This window comes from Palaemon carinicauda, chromosome 37 (assembly GCF_036898095.1).
Source record: "Palaemon carinicauda isolate YSFRI2023 chromosome 37, ASM3689809v2, whole genome shotgun sequence".
Classification (NCBI taxonomy): Eukaryota; Metazoa; Arthropoda; class Malacostraca; order Decapoda; family Palaemonidae; genus Palaemon; species Palaemon carinicauda.
In genome coordinates, this window is record NC_090761.1 from 5,077,480 (window position 1) to 5,093,539 (window position 16,060).

Below are 16,060 nucleotides of genomic sequence, written 5' to 3' on the forward strand. Positions count from 1 at the left end.
AGTGGCAGTTAAAGTCCATTTGGAACCAGTTCACTGGCTCCCTGGACGACCTAGTTCCTTTAGGTCAGGATCCAGTTGTGGATCTTCAGTGGTGGGTGGCAGAGGACTATACACTAATGCCTCACAACACGAAATTAATTGGTTCCGGAATGGCTTTCATAAAGTGGTTTTTTCCATCTTGTGAGTCGCATTTTACATGTAAATAGCCTAATTCATTCCAGACCCTACAAAAACACCACATTAAATAATTATAGAAAGGATCCACACCACTTACAGTACTAAATGTATTAAAAGTACTGTATTTTGATCATATGATAATAAATTAACCATTGGTAACCGGTAAAAGGAGTGTTTAATTAGAGCAAACAGTTAAAATACAGTAACAAAAATATGGAACCTTACCTTTGGAGTGATGCGATGTCCGAGAGCGAGGATGAAAAACGGCTTTTCCTTTTTCTAATTTTTTTTCTTTACGTTTTGTATTTTCTAAATTTAATTACGCTACTTATTTTCTTCATCACTGCCACTTTTCTTTGGTTTTTTAGCTGACGCCTGGTCTGCTTCTACCGAAGGCCTCTTTTTAAAATAATTTTCCAAAGAATCTTGTTTCTGCCTGCTTCTTAAAATTTTCCTGAAAAATCTCGAGCAAGCTTCATTACAGTAATCAAGTGCACAGCCTGTGAGAATTTGTTCTAGGTGTGTCTTTTCTATGAGAGCCACCATTTTAAAGTAGCCATCTAGACCCTCCTTAATTTCTGCCGTTGTCAATGGGTCATCCTCCTCACCCCACTTTACTCTTCCTGAACGATGTTCACTCGCATGGTCTCCAACTCCTTCAGGTCATCCGTCGTAAGTTCCTCTTGGTGCTCCTCGATAAGCTCATCAATGTCGGCCTCATCAACTTCCAGACTCATGGACTTCCCGAGTGTAATAATCTTGGCAACTTCAGATTGTGCAACAGGTTTAGGATCGTCAACATTTTTGGAATCGGCTTCAAATTGGTCTGTGTGGAAGCCCTCGAAATCTCCTGCAGAGACGGAATCAGGCCACAGCTTCTTCCAAGCAGAGTTCAAGGTGTACCTCGGAACCTCCTGCCAAGCTTGATCGATGATTTTGAGGCATATGACATTATCAATATGCTCCTTCCAAAATTGACGAAGGGTGAGGTTTGAGCTCTCAATGATTTTGAAACATCTTTTAAAGAGATATTTCGTATAAAGCTTCTTAAAATTCGAAATCACTTGCTAGTCCATGGGCTGGAGGAGAGGGGTGGTGTTTGGTGGAAGATAGAGAACCTTTATTAAAGAATATTTTGCTACAATATCTTCCTTGAGGGCAGGAGGGTAAGTAGGGGCATTGTCCAGCACTAGCAGGCATTTCATAGGGAGGCACTTCTCTTCCAAATACTTTTTCACTATCGGGCCGAAAAAAATATTTATCCACTCGATGAACAATTGTCTTGTTACCCAGGCTTTTCCATTAGCTGTCCACAATGCGTGAAGATTATCCTTAGGGACTTTGTGGGTTTTGAAGGCTCAAGGAGTATCGGAGTGATACACCAGCAGGGGTTTCTCCTTGCAATCCCCACTGGCATTTGCACAGAGTGCAAGGGTAAGCCTGTCCTTCTTAGGCTTATGCCCAGGTAGCCTCTTTTCTTCTACCATGATGTACGTTCGACAAGGCATTTTTTTCCAAAAAAGCCGAGTCTTGTCGCAATTGAAGACTTCCTGGGGACTGTAGCCTTCCCGGACAGTCAACTCATCGAATGTCGTAACAAAGGCTTTGACCGCTTCCGCGTCTGAGCTTGCAGCCTCCCCATGACACACCACCGAATGACTGCCTGAGCGTCTTAAATTTTTAAGACCACCTACGAGAAGCCTTGAACTCTGATGGTGCCTGCTTGGAGGTTCCTTCTCTTGCATCAGCTTCGGCCTGAGCATGCACGAGATCACCGAAAATGGCGCTGGCTTTCTGGCTGAATATCGCTTCAGTGAGAGTGTCTCCAGCCATTTCTTTGTCCTTTAACCAGACAAGCAGTTGTCTCTCCATCTCATCGTGGACGGGGCTCCTCTTGCTGGAGAAAACAGTCACACCCTTAGAAGGTGTTGCTGCTTTGATAGATTCCTTCTGCTTCAGGATCGTTCCTATCGTAGACGGATTTTGGCCATATTACTTCACGAGCACTCTTAACCGCATGCCAGCCTTATATTTCTTGATTATGAACATCTTCATCTCCATGGGAAGTATTCTCTTCTTTCCCTTGACATAAGCGACTTTCTTGGGACCCATGGCTAATGATGTAATGTAACATCACACACGGTACAGTACAATTGTTACAAAAGCGAAATCACAAACACCAAGTCAATGCGTATGATACCGCTGCCGAAACTAAAAGACATAGGAACTCCAATGTGGAGATGCATGATGGGATACAATACAATAGATGCTGACCAATAGGAGAGCAGGATCTCATGGTGGTAACTAGCATCCGAGTAGGGAGATAATCAATGGGAGCACGGGAGGATGGTAGCGACTTTACGGGCTGGTGGGGTGCGAATTTTAAAGTCAGTCTTGGACACAGTTGGGCTCTCACACCGTACCTCCTTCCATTGTCCGAAACATTGTTTGTGATGCGAGTCGTAAAATTCTTCGCATCTCGTTTCGCAGAGTGAAAATTTTGTAAGCAGATTCTTTCGTATCGAGAGGTTTGACTGTATCTTCTCATCCTTCCTCCGGACTTAATGTTCTTCGCAGACACATCCAAAGAAGGATGGGGGCCCACTTGCTGCATCACACGGTCTCAGGCATTTGGTCCGAATCCGAAAGGTACCAGCACATAAATCTCTTGGAGATGAGAGCAGCATTCCTAGCCCTCCAACAGTTCCACCAGTAGCTCACTCAATGCTGTTGAGTGACAACACCACGGTAGTGGCTTACATAAAGAAACAGGGCGGTACCTTTTTGCAGCCCCTATGCCATCTTGCAGTAGAGATACTAAATTAAGATGGGCTGGGCAGAAGAACATTCGGTGACCCTATCAGCTCGCTTCATTCTGGGGGAGAGGAATGTTGTCGCAGACAACCTGAACAGAGCAAATCAGATAGTGGTTTCCAAATGGTCTTTGAATCCTCTGCTAGCCAACAAAGTCCCGACTGTTCCCCAACTGTGGACCTGTTCGTAACTTCCCTGAACTTCAGGCTCCTGTTGTACTGTTCCCTAGTCCTGGACCCTCAGGCTCTGGCAGGATGCATTTCAATGACGGTGGAACAACATCAACGTGGACGCCTTTCCCCCATTCTGTCTGATGAGACCTCAACAAAACCAGAGCATCCAAAAATCTAATGGTGATCCTCATAGCTCCAATATGACATCAGGTAGAGTGGTTTCCGGACCTTCTGCAACTTGTAGTAGATCTTTCGAGAGAACCCCTCCATGACCAGATCTACTCAAATAACCACACATCAACATCTTCCACAAGACCACTCTTATGAGACATCTCCTTTTCATTATTATGGAAAAAGGCTTATTTTTACTTTTGAAATAATTATACAGTAATCTAAAAGAAATATAATTTTGTATCAGTCACAGAAACAAATCATATCGAGAGGAGTCAGTGATTTACTGAGGGTATGAAAGGTGAACCATGATATGGTAAGGGATCACTGTAATAGGTGTTTGTGGTGTGTTCACTCCTGGCATCACATATTGAGTCTATTGGGGTTCACAACAAGTGCAGATGGGAGAGGGAGAGGGGGTTTGAATATGTTCTAGATTTTTTGTTAGAAGCTGGTGGTTTCAGTGATTAAAGCATGATGACTAAAAGGTAAATATCAATATAATGAATTATATTAATAAAATTTGTTGATAATCCTGTCAACCGATGGTTTTGATATACCTAGAAAAAGTCACAAACTCCTTTTTTACTTCAAACCCTTTCAGAATAAGACCAGATTGTGAAAGATTTGAGTTCCATAAATGATAGAAGCATAACCTTGTTTCCAAGTTTCTATGGAAATTAATTAATGTATTTTTTGAACTCATCTTGTGTGATCTGAAGACATACAGTATACTGTAGTATATACCCAGGAAAGGCATATGTGTCATTTCATTTATTTGCTACTGTGAAGAAGTTATATTTTTCCTCGCTGTTCGTCATAAATTGACGGCAATAGTTTTAATTATTTTACCATTTACTAAAAAGGACAGTAAATGACAAACACTAATATCTTATCAGATTAGTGACTAGAATTGACAAGGATACTGTAATTGTAGGTTTTGTAACTTACATACCATATAGAAGATTTAACACAAAAATGTGGAAAAACATTTTGGTGGCAATTTTTTCTTAGATAGATTTAAGAATAAGAAAAAAATATATATTTTTTTAAAACAAATAACATGACCTTACTCGTTAAAGGATTTGATTACTTTAATCCTGTTTATTGAAGGTTGGCTGAAAAACATCATGTAAAATATTCAAGTAAATTCTTTCAATCATGAGCTGGTAATCTATCCTTATATTATGATGGGTTTTATTGCCTTAACAAGCCAATGAAGATACTTTTCAACATTCCTTACAAAGTACTTTATCAGTGGCACATGTATGGGGTTGGCACAGCAATTACATAAGAACTGAATTATCTTATTAAATTATCGATGTAGATTAGCTATTATGCCGTTTGTAATGCATTTAACAATAATGTGAATTGTATTTTTAGGGCCCGCGGTGCAGCTACCCCGGGTAAACCTGTGAAGAAGATAAAAACTGATGAAGAGGAAGAAGATTTAACAAGGGACATGGAAGATCCTGTTGCAGAACCAACAGTTACTGAAGTGACAACAAGCTCTAAGATTCAACCCAGTAAAGCTGGCACATACATGGACCTAGATGAAGAAAGTGCCGAGAAGACCGAAAAACCAGAGGGCCAGGTAATTCAAGTAACTTGAAGTTTCCTTTTCTATTAAGTAAATTCATGGTTATTTTACTATGGCTGTGATAAAAAGGCTAATTTAACTAGCTTAGAATTGCATGTCCTATTAATGGAAAGTACAATTCTGGGTTTTTTTATATTAGTAAACTTTGCCTCTGTCATGATTTTCATTGTGTGGCTTCTTTGGAATACTGTATTATGAAAAAATGTACATAGTAATACACTTAAGGCTCTTTTTTGTGGCTAGAATTACCCAAAAATAGATGCATGTTTTTGATTTGCAGCCAACTCCAGATGGGGAGGACACAGCAACAGATCAGACCCACCACATCATTGTTCCGAGTTATGCTGCATGGTTTGACTACAATGCTATCCATGCCATTGAGAAAAGAGGACTGCCAGAGTTCTTCAATGGAAAGAACAAATCAAAAACTCCTGAAATATATCTTGCCTACAGAAATTTCATGATTGACACATACAGGTTCGTAGCAGTCATCATTTTAGAAGTGTTAAGCAGTTGCATGAAGAATTAAAATGGTGGTTGTGAGTGGTATGAGTTATAAATGTACACTGGTGATTGAATAGTTTACTTATGTTTTTCTTTATAAAGTACTGTTTTATATGCTGAAAAATATTAAATAATATTGACTTAGAGTTGTAAGCTCACAGTTTGATTGGTGTTATACTATAAATTTTTTTTATTGAATTTGATGGGGAAAACAGAAATTGGTTGGAAAAGGTGTTGGTGCTCAAATAAAGTATAAAAGGGATTTTATATACAGTATTTACAGTCTGAAAATGTTAAAGTTCAGTATACTTACGTTTTAGCTAATAGCCAGTTTATTTTTTTATTTTGTAAGGTTTAATTTTTTCTATGCATTTCTTGAATTTTAATTAACTTAAACCATATTGCAATCATTAGTTAATTTGTGGAATTATCCAGTCTAATGCTTTCATGGTAAACTGCCACTCACAGAATTTAAACCTTTAATTTAGATTTTTAGGTTTAAGACTACTGTAAAAGATATTTGTTCCGTAACTGGAATACAAACCTACGCTATTTATTAAGGGTTATTACTTTTAGCGAAGCTGAAAGGATGAGCTATTAAAATTTAGCGAGGGTTAAGCACCCATTCCGCTAGTTACCTGGGGGGTGGTAGCTTGCTACCGCTCCCGCTCACACACCGGTAATTTAGCTCACTTTGCTTTTGGCTTGGATAGTGTACGGTCGTTGCCGTTCATCATCCTTCATCTATTTGGACTTCCATTTAATGCTTTTGTGTGTTCTTCATTTTTATAAGTGTGTGTGTGTTTACTTCTGCGACCATGTGTACTTGCCCTGGACTCGAAGGTTGGCCCTGCGGAAAGCACGATATTTCTCCTTCAAAGGTTTCTTCTAATGGGGGAAAACCCAAGACCTCCTCTTCCACTTCCCGACCTTCCTCCGAAGCTCCTGCTCGTTCGATCCCTTCCGGGAGACCATCGAGTAGTAGCGTAGACCTTTTATTTTGCGGCCAACCCCGGTCCTCGAGAAATGGTGTTGCTGCCCCCAGCGAAGCAACCCCACCTCTTCCCTGGGTTAGGCCTTGTCTCTGTCTCCTTTTGTACAGGTATGGTCGTCCTTGTTGCTTATGGGTCTGCCCTCCGAGGACTCCTTGCTTTGCCTTAACATCCGTGGTACTAGTGAGCAGCCATCGTCGATTTCAGAGGTAGATCCTCTGTCGTGTGTCGACGTAGTAGTGTCTGAGGCGTCTTCTGTGACTGCTGCTGACGCCCCTGCACCTTCAGACTCGCTAACTGTTGCTGCCGACTCTGTTCCCCCTGTTCCAGCATATCCTTCGAGGGGGAACTTAGTCTTTCTTCGGTCTCTCCTGCAAGTGTTTCTCCTCTTCGGGGGAGTTCACTCACAAAGACTCCTCTGCGGAGTTCTTCTGCTTCTAAAGGTCAGCATGCTGATCCACTGGCCCCTAGAGGGCATCTTCGACGCAGAGCTCACCCTCCGCTTTGCTTTAGAGGTGGCCCTTCACCATCAGTGAAAAGATGCCACTTCATATCTTCAGCCTCATCCTCACAGCCGTCTTGCGTAGAGGAGCCTCTGCTTCAGTTGTCTTTAGGCCCTCGATCTTCCCCTGTTCCTGGACCTTTTCCTGACGACACTGCAGCTAGTCCTCGGACTTCGATCCTGGACTTTTCTGTGGATTGTTCGCGATCCCTGTTGGTGGATGTTTGCCCTTCCAAAGGGCACATCCCGGTTCCAGTCCAACCTTCACGCCGACCTGCTGACCTGCCTTCACCGTTCCTGTCACCGATTCATCACCTGCCAGCTCGTGTTGCACCTCCTAAGCATTTGTCTGCATGCCAACACTCTCTAGTGTGCCAGCGCCCTCCAGTGCACCAGTGCCCTCCAGTGCGCCAGCGCTCTCCAGGATCTCGTCAGTGCCCTCCAGCACATCAACGCGTTCCAGAGCGTCAGAGCTCTTCAGCGCTTCAGCGCCCTTTGGTGACTAAGCACTCGCCTGCTTGCCAGTTCATTCCAGTGCCCCAGTGATCTGCTCGCCGGTGCTCTCCAGCGCATTCTCGAAAGTCCAAGGACCAACGTTTGCCAGCTCGCCAGCAGTCACCAGTGCTACAGCTCTCGCCAACTCATCAGCGCTCTCATGTGCTCTCCTACACGACAGCACGCTTATGTGCAACGCCGTTCTCTTGCGCGCCCTCACTCTCAAACTCGCAATCGCTCTCCTGTGCTTAAGCATCCTCTGGCTTGCCACCGCTCTCCATCTCACCAGCGCTTTAGCACTTTCTGGCTCGCTAGCGCTCTCCAGCTCGCCAGCGCTCGCCCTCACTTTTTACTGCGCGCCATCACTCAACTGCGCACAAGCGCGCTCTGGCTTACCAACGCTCTCCTGTGCAACTGCACAAAACACCAGAGCAGGTTTTACAGGCTTTAAAATGCAAGGAATGTCACAGAGCTTGTGACAGGTCACCATTGCCTCATTCCCCTCCCCGCAAACGCATTACAACGCGACCACCGGGGAAAGGGAAAGGCTCCGCAGAAGGGTTCAGGATCTCAAAGATTCATCCCTCAAAGGCGGACCCACCACCATCAGTTAAGACTCCTCACAGCGAACCCTCTGTTCCTTACCTTTCAGGGAATCTGTCCAACAGTGTGTGTGGCAGCAAACAGCCCTGGTTCGGTGCCATGGTCAAAGCAGTAGTGCAGGCCTTCGGGCCTGCCATGTCATCACGCTCGTCACTGACCTCCGTTCTAACGACATCGTCAGACCTACCGCGAGGAACCTTAGCTTCTTCTTCCCTGAAGAGGAAGAGAGAAGTCTCAGATGTGATTACATCCCCTAGGGTGAAGCTAACTCCTGTTAGGCCTTCAAGGTCCGTCCTTCCTGTTTCTCCCGCTGGACACTCTCCTACCTCACTTCTGCCGAGGGAGTCACACGAGGCCCAAACTTCCTCCCCTCCACCTTCGGAGGGAATTGTTTCTCCTCGCACGGAGAGTTCTCTACCTCCGATGGAAGTCAAGAAGGACATTCCCATCCGGCCTTTGATGCGTGAGTCCTACCTCCTTCCTTGGAAGGAATCTAAGGACTCCAAGACCTTCCCAAAGTCCTCAAGGACCTCCAGACCTACAGGAACCACTAGTCACTCTAACGATGCCCGCGACCCACCCCGAGAGGAGCTTTTTGGGGTGGAAGAAAGAGACTTCGCTGCTAGTCCCGCTTTGGAGGGGGTAGCAGAAAGAGTCAGAACAAGCATTCTGGCTGGCTCTTGCTCTTATTAGGGTACTCAATGTGTTTTTCGGACCTGGAGATACCCCCACAAAAGAGCAAAGACAGTTTTAGACCGTGTCTTTGGCACTCAGAACCCAAAGCCCTCTAACACTAGTGCAGCTTTGTCCTGGTCTCAAGGGCTAAAGAGTGTCTGCCCTAAGATTGCCCAACAGCTCTCCGAGCTCTCTTCCTCCCAACGTTCCGGCTCTACCACCATGCTTCTCCTACCTCCTCGCGTCCAGCAGAGGAGATATTTTGAGATTTTGGACGAGCCACGTCCAGCTCCTCTCCATCACACCTCTGGAAAAGATTGCCAAGGGAGCCATTCTAGAGAGGCTCTCCGGCTGTCAGGTCTCGTTCTCGGCATCAGAGATCCTCAACCAGAAGAAGGTCACAAAGTAAGCTATGCATGCTACATCATGGCTTGATCTTCGGTTGGGTCCCCGGGGAATCCTGGTTTGAACCAAGGATTTCTCCAAGGAACACACCAGGAAAGCAATGGAAACTTTCCTCCTCTCAGGCACACGCACCATCGAGTTTCTTGCCCATCAAATCTTGAACTTATGGGCAAACACCATCCAGAAATGTTGAGATGCGGTGTCTGAGAGATTCCACCAGTTGGTCACAAATGCCGAGATCGCCAGGCTCTGGAGGAACTCCGTTTTTGAGGGGACACCTCTTTTTGATCAGAAGGACGTTGAACATGCTGCTTAGAGATGGAAGAAGTCCCACCAGGACTCCCTCCTCCATATGGCTTTGACATCCAAGCCCTATAGACCACCAGCTCCTCAGCAGTCCCGTCCAACAAAGATAATGACGAACAAGACAGCAACGAAGACAACGGTGTCTAAAAAGACCTTTCCGACCAAAGACGGGAAAGTCGCCAAGTCCTCCAGGTGAGGAAAATTTCCTTGAGGGAACGATCGAGGTCTAAATGCTAGGGAAGCCATTCCCCCTGCTTGTCCACCAGTGGGGTTATCCCTGCAAAGTTGCTGGGAGAGGAGGAAGCAACTCGGGGCCGAGCCCTAGACAATATCTTTGATTTGCTCAAGGTATCGCATTCTGTTCACAATATCTCTCCCTCCCCTGATCAGGAATCCAGTGTCAATAGACTCCTTTGCGATAGGATCAGCAAAGATGCTAGCAAAAAGTCCCAGACCCTGTTGAAGAAGGGCGCTCTCCAAGAGGTCCTCGATGAGTCTCCAGGCTTCTTCACTCGACTCTTGTGAAAAAGTCGTCTGGAGGCTGGATACCAGTCATGGACCTTCAGCTCTGAACAAGTTTGTCAAGCAAACTCCGTTCAGCATGGAGACGGCAGACACAGTCAGACAAGTGGTAAGACCATGGGACTTCATGCGCACACTGGACCTAAAGGACGCGCGTACTTCCAGATCCTAATTCATACGTCTTCAAGGAAGTTCCTAAGATTCAGCCTAGACAACAGGAAATACCAGTTACAGGTGCTGCGCTTCAGTCTTTCCACAGCACCTCAAGTTCTTCACCAGATTGTTCTCCCTAGTATCATCTTGGGCACAGTATTGGGATCCATCTCCTCCGTTATCTGGACAACTGGCTAATCCTAGCGGACTCGGTGGCAACTCTTTTTTTCAACACCGAGACAAACTTCTGAGGCTTTGCCAAGATCTTGGGATCATGGTAAGCATTGAGAAGTCTGCCCTGCTTCCTACGCAAAGACTGGTATACCTAGTCATGATCATAGACACCAATCTCCACAAAGCCTTCCCATCAGACGACAGGATAATGAGGCTGAGAAAGGTTGCAAGATCTTTTTTCAGGCGTGAAGAACTTCTAGCCCAGATGTGGCTACGTCTTCTTGGACACCTTTCATCCCTGGCCCGTCTAGTCCCCAACGGTAACCTCAATATTCGAACTCTCAAGTGGCGACTCAATTCCCGGTGGAATCAGGCCTTCGACTTATTGGATTGTTTGATATCCATTGGATCAGAGGAACATACGGACCTCGAATGGTGTGTGTCAGACGAGAACCTACGAAAGTGGGGGGGATCTTCTCATCCTTCCCCCAGATTTCATGCTGTTCTCAGACGCTTCAAAAAAAGGAGGGGTCCCACGTGCTGCACCACACGACCTCAGGGGTCAGAGTTAGAAGAGTACCCCCACATAAATCTCTTAGAGATGAGAGCTGTTTTCCTGGCCCTTCAACAGTTTCAGCAGTTCCCAGGGGGCCACTCAGTGGTGGGGATGAGCGACAACACCACAGTAGTGGCTTACATCAACAAACAAGGAGGTACCTTTTCGCAGCCCCTATCCCATCTAGCAGAAATCATCATCAGTAGCAGTCTACCAGGCAAAGTGGAAGGTCTTTCGTGGTTGGTGTCGTGGAAGGGGTATCTCTCCTCTCTATGCCACTATTCCAGCAATAGCAGAGTTCCTCGTGTATTTGCGTGAGGAAATATGTCTTTCAGTCTCGGCGGGTAAAGGTTATTGCTCAGCCTTAAGCCTAGCCCTTAGACTCAACGGAATGGACATTTCCTCATCGGTAGAATTTTCCTTACTTATACAGTGTTACGAACTTACCTGTCCTCAGTCTGAAGTGAGACCTTCCCCATGGAACGTGGTTCGAGTTCTCGGGTCTCTAAAGAGATTCCCTATGAATCATTACGCCAGGCAACAGATTGCCACCTCGCTTGGAAGACATTGTTCTTACTAGGTTTAGCTTCGGCCAAGCGAGTTAGTGAACTTTATGGTCTCTCATACGACATCGCCCATTCAAGGAGATGGGGAGAGGTAACGTACAGTTTCGTCCCTGAGTTTGTAGCCAAGACTCAGTATCCGGGAGTAGCGCCGCGATCCCCGATTCGACTCCTTCCGTATTTCGAGTCTCCGCTCTGTAACTGATGACCCTGATCATCTCTTACTCTGCCCAGTGAGGAGTTTGAGACTGTATCTCAAGAGAACAGCCGCAGCCCGTCCCCGTGTATCTGCACTTTTTGTCAGCACAGGGAGGAACAAGAGGAGGGTCACTAAGAATACATCTCTGCCTGGATTCGCTAGGTCATAGGCCATGCCCTGAAGCCGGACCCTCCTTCACGTGGCCCCAAAACCCACGATGTCAGGAGCGTACCTATGTCCTTGGCCTTCAAAAGATACTTTTCAGTGACAAAGGTTCTACAGTCTGAGGTTTGGAAACGTCAAAATACGTTCACAACTCACTACCTGCAAGATGTAACCCACAGGAGGCTTGATACGTTCTCTGTCGGCCCTGCGGTGGCTGCACAACAGCTGATATAATACCTCAAGGTCCTTATTGGACAAGTAGCAGAAGGTTGAGGGCACTGTTACCCGGTTTTAGTCTGCGTGAATGAAAAGGTTTGATTGGCTCTTATTCTTTTCTTCATCCTCCCCTCTCTTGGGGAAAGCAGCATCCTGGGTTTTCTGCATAAGCTGACCTCGGATCACTGCAGGTAAACCATGCTCCCTTGTGCTCCTAGTATTAACCTAATACTGTTGCGTCCCCATACCCTGGCGAAGTGTTATTGGGAAGTCATGGATACAACAGTTTTCCTACAAAGACTCAGAATAACTTTTACTTGAACAGTCACACTTCTGAACATCTCAACAGACAGCTTGCGTAGGCCGCAGACCTTTGGTAGCAAGTTTAGCGAGGTGCAGGGCCTACTTATTTTTGGTACAAACCTATTCAAAATAAAGAGCCCCAGGTAAAGCTAAAACCCAGTTTAGCAGGGATGTCCACCCTCCTAATGGGTGAATCACCCCTAATAAATAGCGTTGGTTTGTATTCCAGTTACGGAACAAATGACAAGTTCAAAGATAATTTGTATTTTTCCTAGTGATACAAACCTTTAGCTATTTATACAAACGTACCCGTCAGGCCTATCCCCCCTTTAAGTCCTACCTCCAAGCAAAGTGAGCTAAATCCCTGGTGTGTGCATACAGATTCACCAGGTACCACCCTATAATATTCAGAAGGAGCAACCAGCTTTATCATTTTCAATGATGGTTGGATCCATACTAATATGAATGGAGAGCACTCTTTTAGACATGCCTCAAACAGGCCCTTATGTCTATTTAACTAAGACACTTATGACAGAAGATTGGCCCATACCAATATAGACTAGAATCTAGATGTTTGGACTGTGTTGCTGTAACTGCAGTGACAGTAAATTCATTATGGAGAGCCACCATAAATAGAACAATGTAGAGGTTAGGAAACTTGACAGGAATACTGGACAAGAATAGAGCTTGATGATTATTCAACCTCAAGACTGGAGCAACACTGGTGTTCAAGGCCAGACCACAGCTGCATGAGTAAACAAGACAATTATTCCACCATCAAATCCTCCAGAAACAGACATGCAAAGGTTAGAAGGTGTAACCTTGTTTTTGGTTCTAGGCATAATGCCAATGCTGTTATGGAACCACACACAGACTTTTACCATGTAAGGGCAAAACTTGTGATCATGATCGCAATGCAGGATACAAAAACATTTTGATTGGAACTACAACTATTACAAAACCTTTAAGAAGTTACAATCACACCACTGATCTACTTAGATGTGTGACCGAAGACAAATGTGAAGACTAGACCTTTGTGGAATCCACAACAATAAGACTTTAGGAGAAGCTATTTACCTGTAGTCTGCTAGTAGATGTTTCAACTCTACTTAATTTGGGGGTCCTTTCAGAGAGGATCAAAAGACAATGCCTGCCTTCACTGTAAATTAGTGACGCTTTTATGATCTCAGACTCGATGACACTCATGACTAAAATGTGATTGAATTCATTCCAGGAATGATTTATATTCGTCTGGATATCACTGAATATTATGCTGGAGAGTTTCTTATAGCCCAGCACGATGAGATTTCTTCTGTTGACAGTTGACTGAATTTGCAACAGTTTTAATATCAAAGGCATAAGAAATCCAAGAAAGAAAAAAGTTCAAGACAGGTCATTTCCAGATGATTTTATTTATTTTTTTTTTTACCTGTCTTCGCACAATGTTGTGACTAACTTTTAAGTATCAGATGATAGGTAAAGGCTGTGACAGGCATCCCAATTGTTTTGATTCCTTGAACATATCCATAGAAAATTACTGACTGTATGTCGGTATATGACCACTAAACAATTTGTTGAATTTGATTCTTGACATATTTTAACAGAAAGAGAAATTTTTCCTTTCTTTTTGCCAGGGGGAGGGGGGGGGGAATTCTGGAACTTCTGTGAGCTGAGTTTCACCATATTAATGCCCATATATTCACTGACTATTTTTGCTATTAATAGTTGACCAAGGCTTTCCATGTTTTAGTCATTTCTCAGACAGTATACTAATCCTTTATTTGAAGTAAACAACTTGCCTTTAGGACAAATTTGCTACTATTCCCTTTTTTCCATCTTGAAGTCAAGTCTCATAACTTTATTCTGCCTGGCTATTTAACCCAAATTCATAAAACTAATCCAATCCATAATGTGCTGTTATTAAAATTTTACAGCTTTTCAATTGGAAAAAAGCTGTTGGTTTTCAGAGGTTGTGCCCATTTTAAGGTTTTTGAGTCTTATCATAGCTTACCTTGTGTATATGCCCACAAAAATTAACTTTAAACTTTAGTGATTTATACTGTATTGTTTTAAGTTTTAGGTTTAGTTTAAATTTGTCAGCATGGGTAGTAAAAGTTGTAACAAAAACCAATCAACAGTGAAATATGAGTATGGTACCCATGGGATCATTTTTCTGAGACTGTGATATGGAAAAAGTTAAAATCATTGTATGCTGATCTTTTGGAAAAGATGCCTGGAACGAGTGCTAAGAACAGTTAGTGTATAAAGTCTACCATGTGTGATTTGATAATTTTTGGAAAAGTGGGGGCATACAGTGTAGTGAGCATCTTTTCCTCACTTTCCTCACTACATAAATAATGCCTATCAGTACAGGTAAAGTGAAGTTAGATTTTATTTCATCTTTATTTTTCAATGTTTAAGTATTCAGCAATTTATTGGTCTTAGGAGAGGTCTGTATTAGTTTAATTTATATTCTTCCTTATGTAGAAAATTCTCAATGTCGTATTCAGCACTCAAAGGACCTGCTGGAATTAACATGGAATACCAAAGTTTCACAGCTTGATATTATTATTATTACTAGTCAAGCTACAACCCTAGTTAGAAAAGCAAGATGCTATAAGCCCAAGGGCTCCAATAGGGAAAAATAGCCCAGTAAGGAAAGGAAATAAATAAATGATGAGAATAAATTAACAATATATCATTCTAAAAACAGTAACAGCGTCAATACAGATATGTCCTATATAAACTATTAACAACGTCAAAAACAGATATGTCATATATAAACAATAAAAAGACTCTTGTCAGCCTGGTCAACATAAAAACATTTGCTCCAATTCAACTATCCGATTAGGAAGATCGTTCCTCAACTTGGTAACAGCTGGAATAAAACTTCAAGAATACTGTGTAGTATTGAGCCTTATGATAGAGAAGGCCTGGATATTAGAATTAATTGCCTACCTAGTATTACGAACTGGATAGAATTGTCCTGGGAGATTTGAATGTAAAGGATGGTCAGAGTTATGAAAAATCTTATGCAACATGCATAATGAACTAATTGAACGACGGTGCCAAAGATTAATATCTAGATCAGGAATAAGAAATTTAATAGACCGTAAGTTTCTCTCCAACAAATTAAGATGAGAATCAGCAGCTGAAGACCAGACAGGCGAACAATACTCAAAACAAGGTAGAATGAAAGAATTAAAACACTTCTTCAGAATAGATTGATCACTGAAAATCTTGTAAGACTTTCTCAATAAGCCAATTTTCTGTGAAATTGAAGAAGACACAGACCTAATGTGTTTCTCAAAAGTAAATTTGCTGTTGAGAATCACACCTAAAATTTTAAAAGTCATACAAATTTAAAGTAGTAATATCAATACTGAGATCCGGATGTTGAAGAGCCACTGTCCTTGACCTACTTACAATCATACTTCGAGTTTTGTTAGGATTCAACTTCATACCCCATAATTTGCACCATGCACTAATTTTAGCTAAATCTCTATTAAGGGATTCACCAACCCCAGATCTACATTCAGGGGATTGAATTGATGCAAAGAGAGTAGCATCATCTGCATATGCAACAAGCTTGTTTTCTAGGCCAAACCAGATGTCATGTGTATATAGTATGAAAACTAATGGGCCAAGAACACTACCCTGCGGAACACCAGACATCACATTCCTATACTCGCTATGGTGCCCATCAAGAACAACTCTTTGAGATCTATTACTTAAAAAATCAATAATAATGCTAAGAAACGACCCACCCACTCCCAACTGTTTCAGTTTGAA

General features: G+C 43.3%; 1 protein-coding gene across 2 annotated transcripts in view; it reads left to right on the forward strand.

The window, feature by feature from the left end:
* mor (SWI/SNF- related protein mor) overlaps window positions 1-16,060 on the forward strand; it is a 126,030-nt gene that overhangs the window by 71,791 nt on the left and 38,179 nt on the right. Inside the window, exons 7-8 of one of the 2 annotated variants that reach the window (XM_068360677.1) lie at window positions 4,719-4,929; window positions 5,195-5,412. In XM_068360677.1, the coding sequence (XP_068216778.1) occupies window positions 4,719-4,929; window positions 5,195-5,412 (429 nt within the window). The remainder of the gene's footprint in view (window positions 1-4,718; window positions 4,930-5,194; window positions 5,413-16,060) is intronic. The other variant, XM_068360678.1, reaches the window with a different exon arrangement.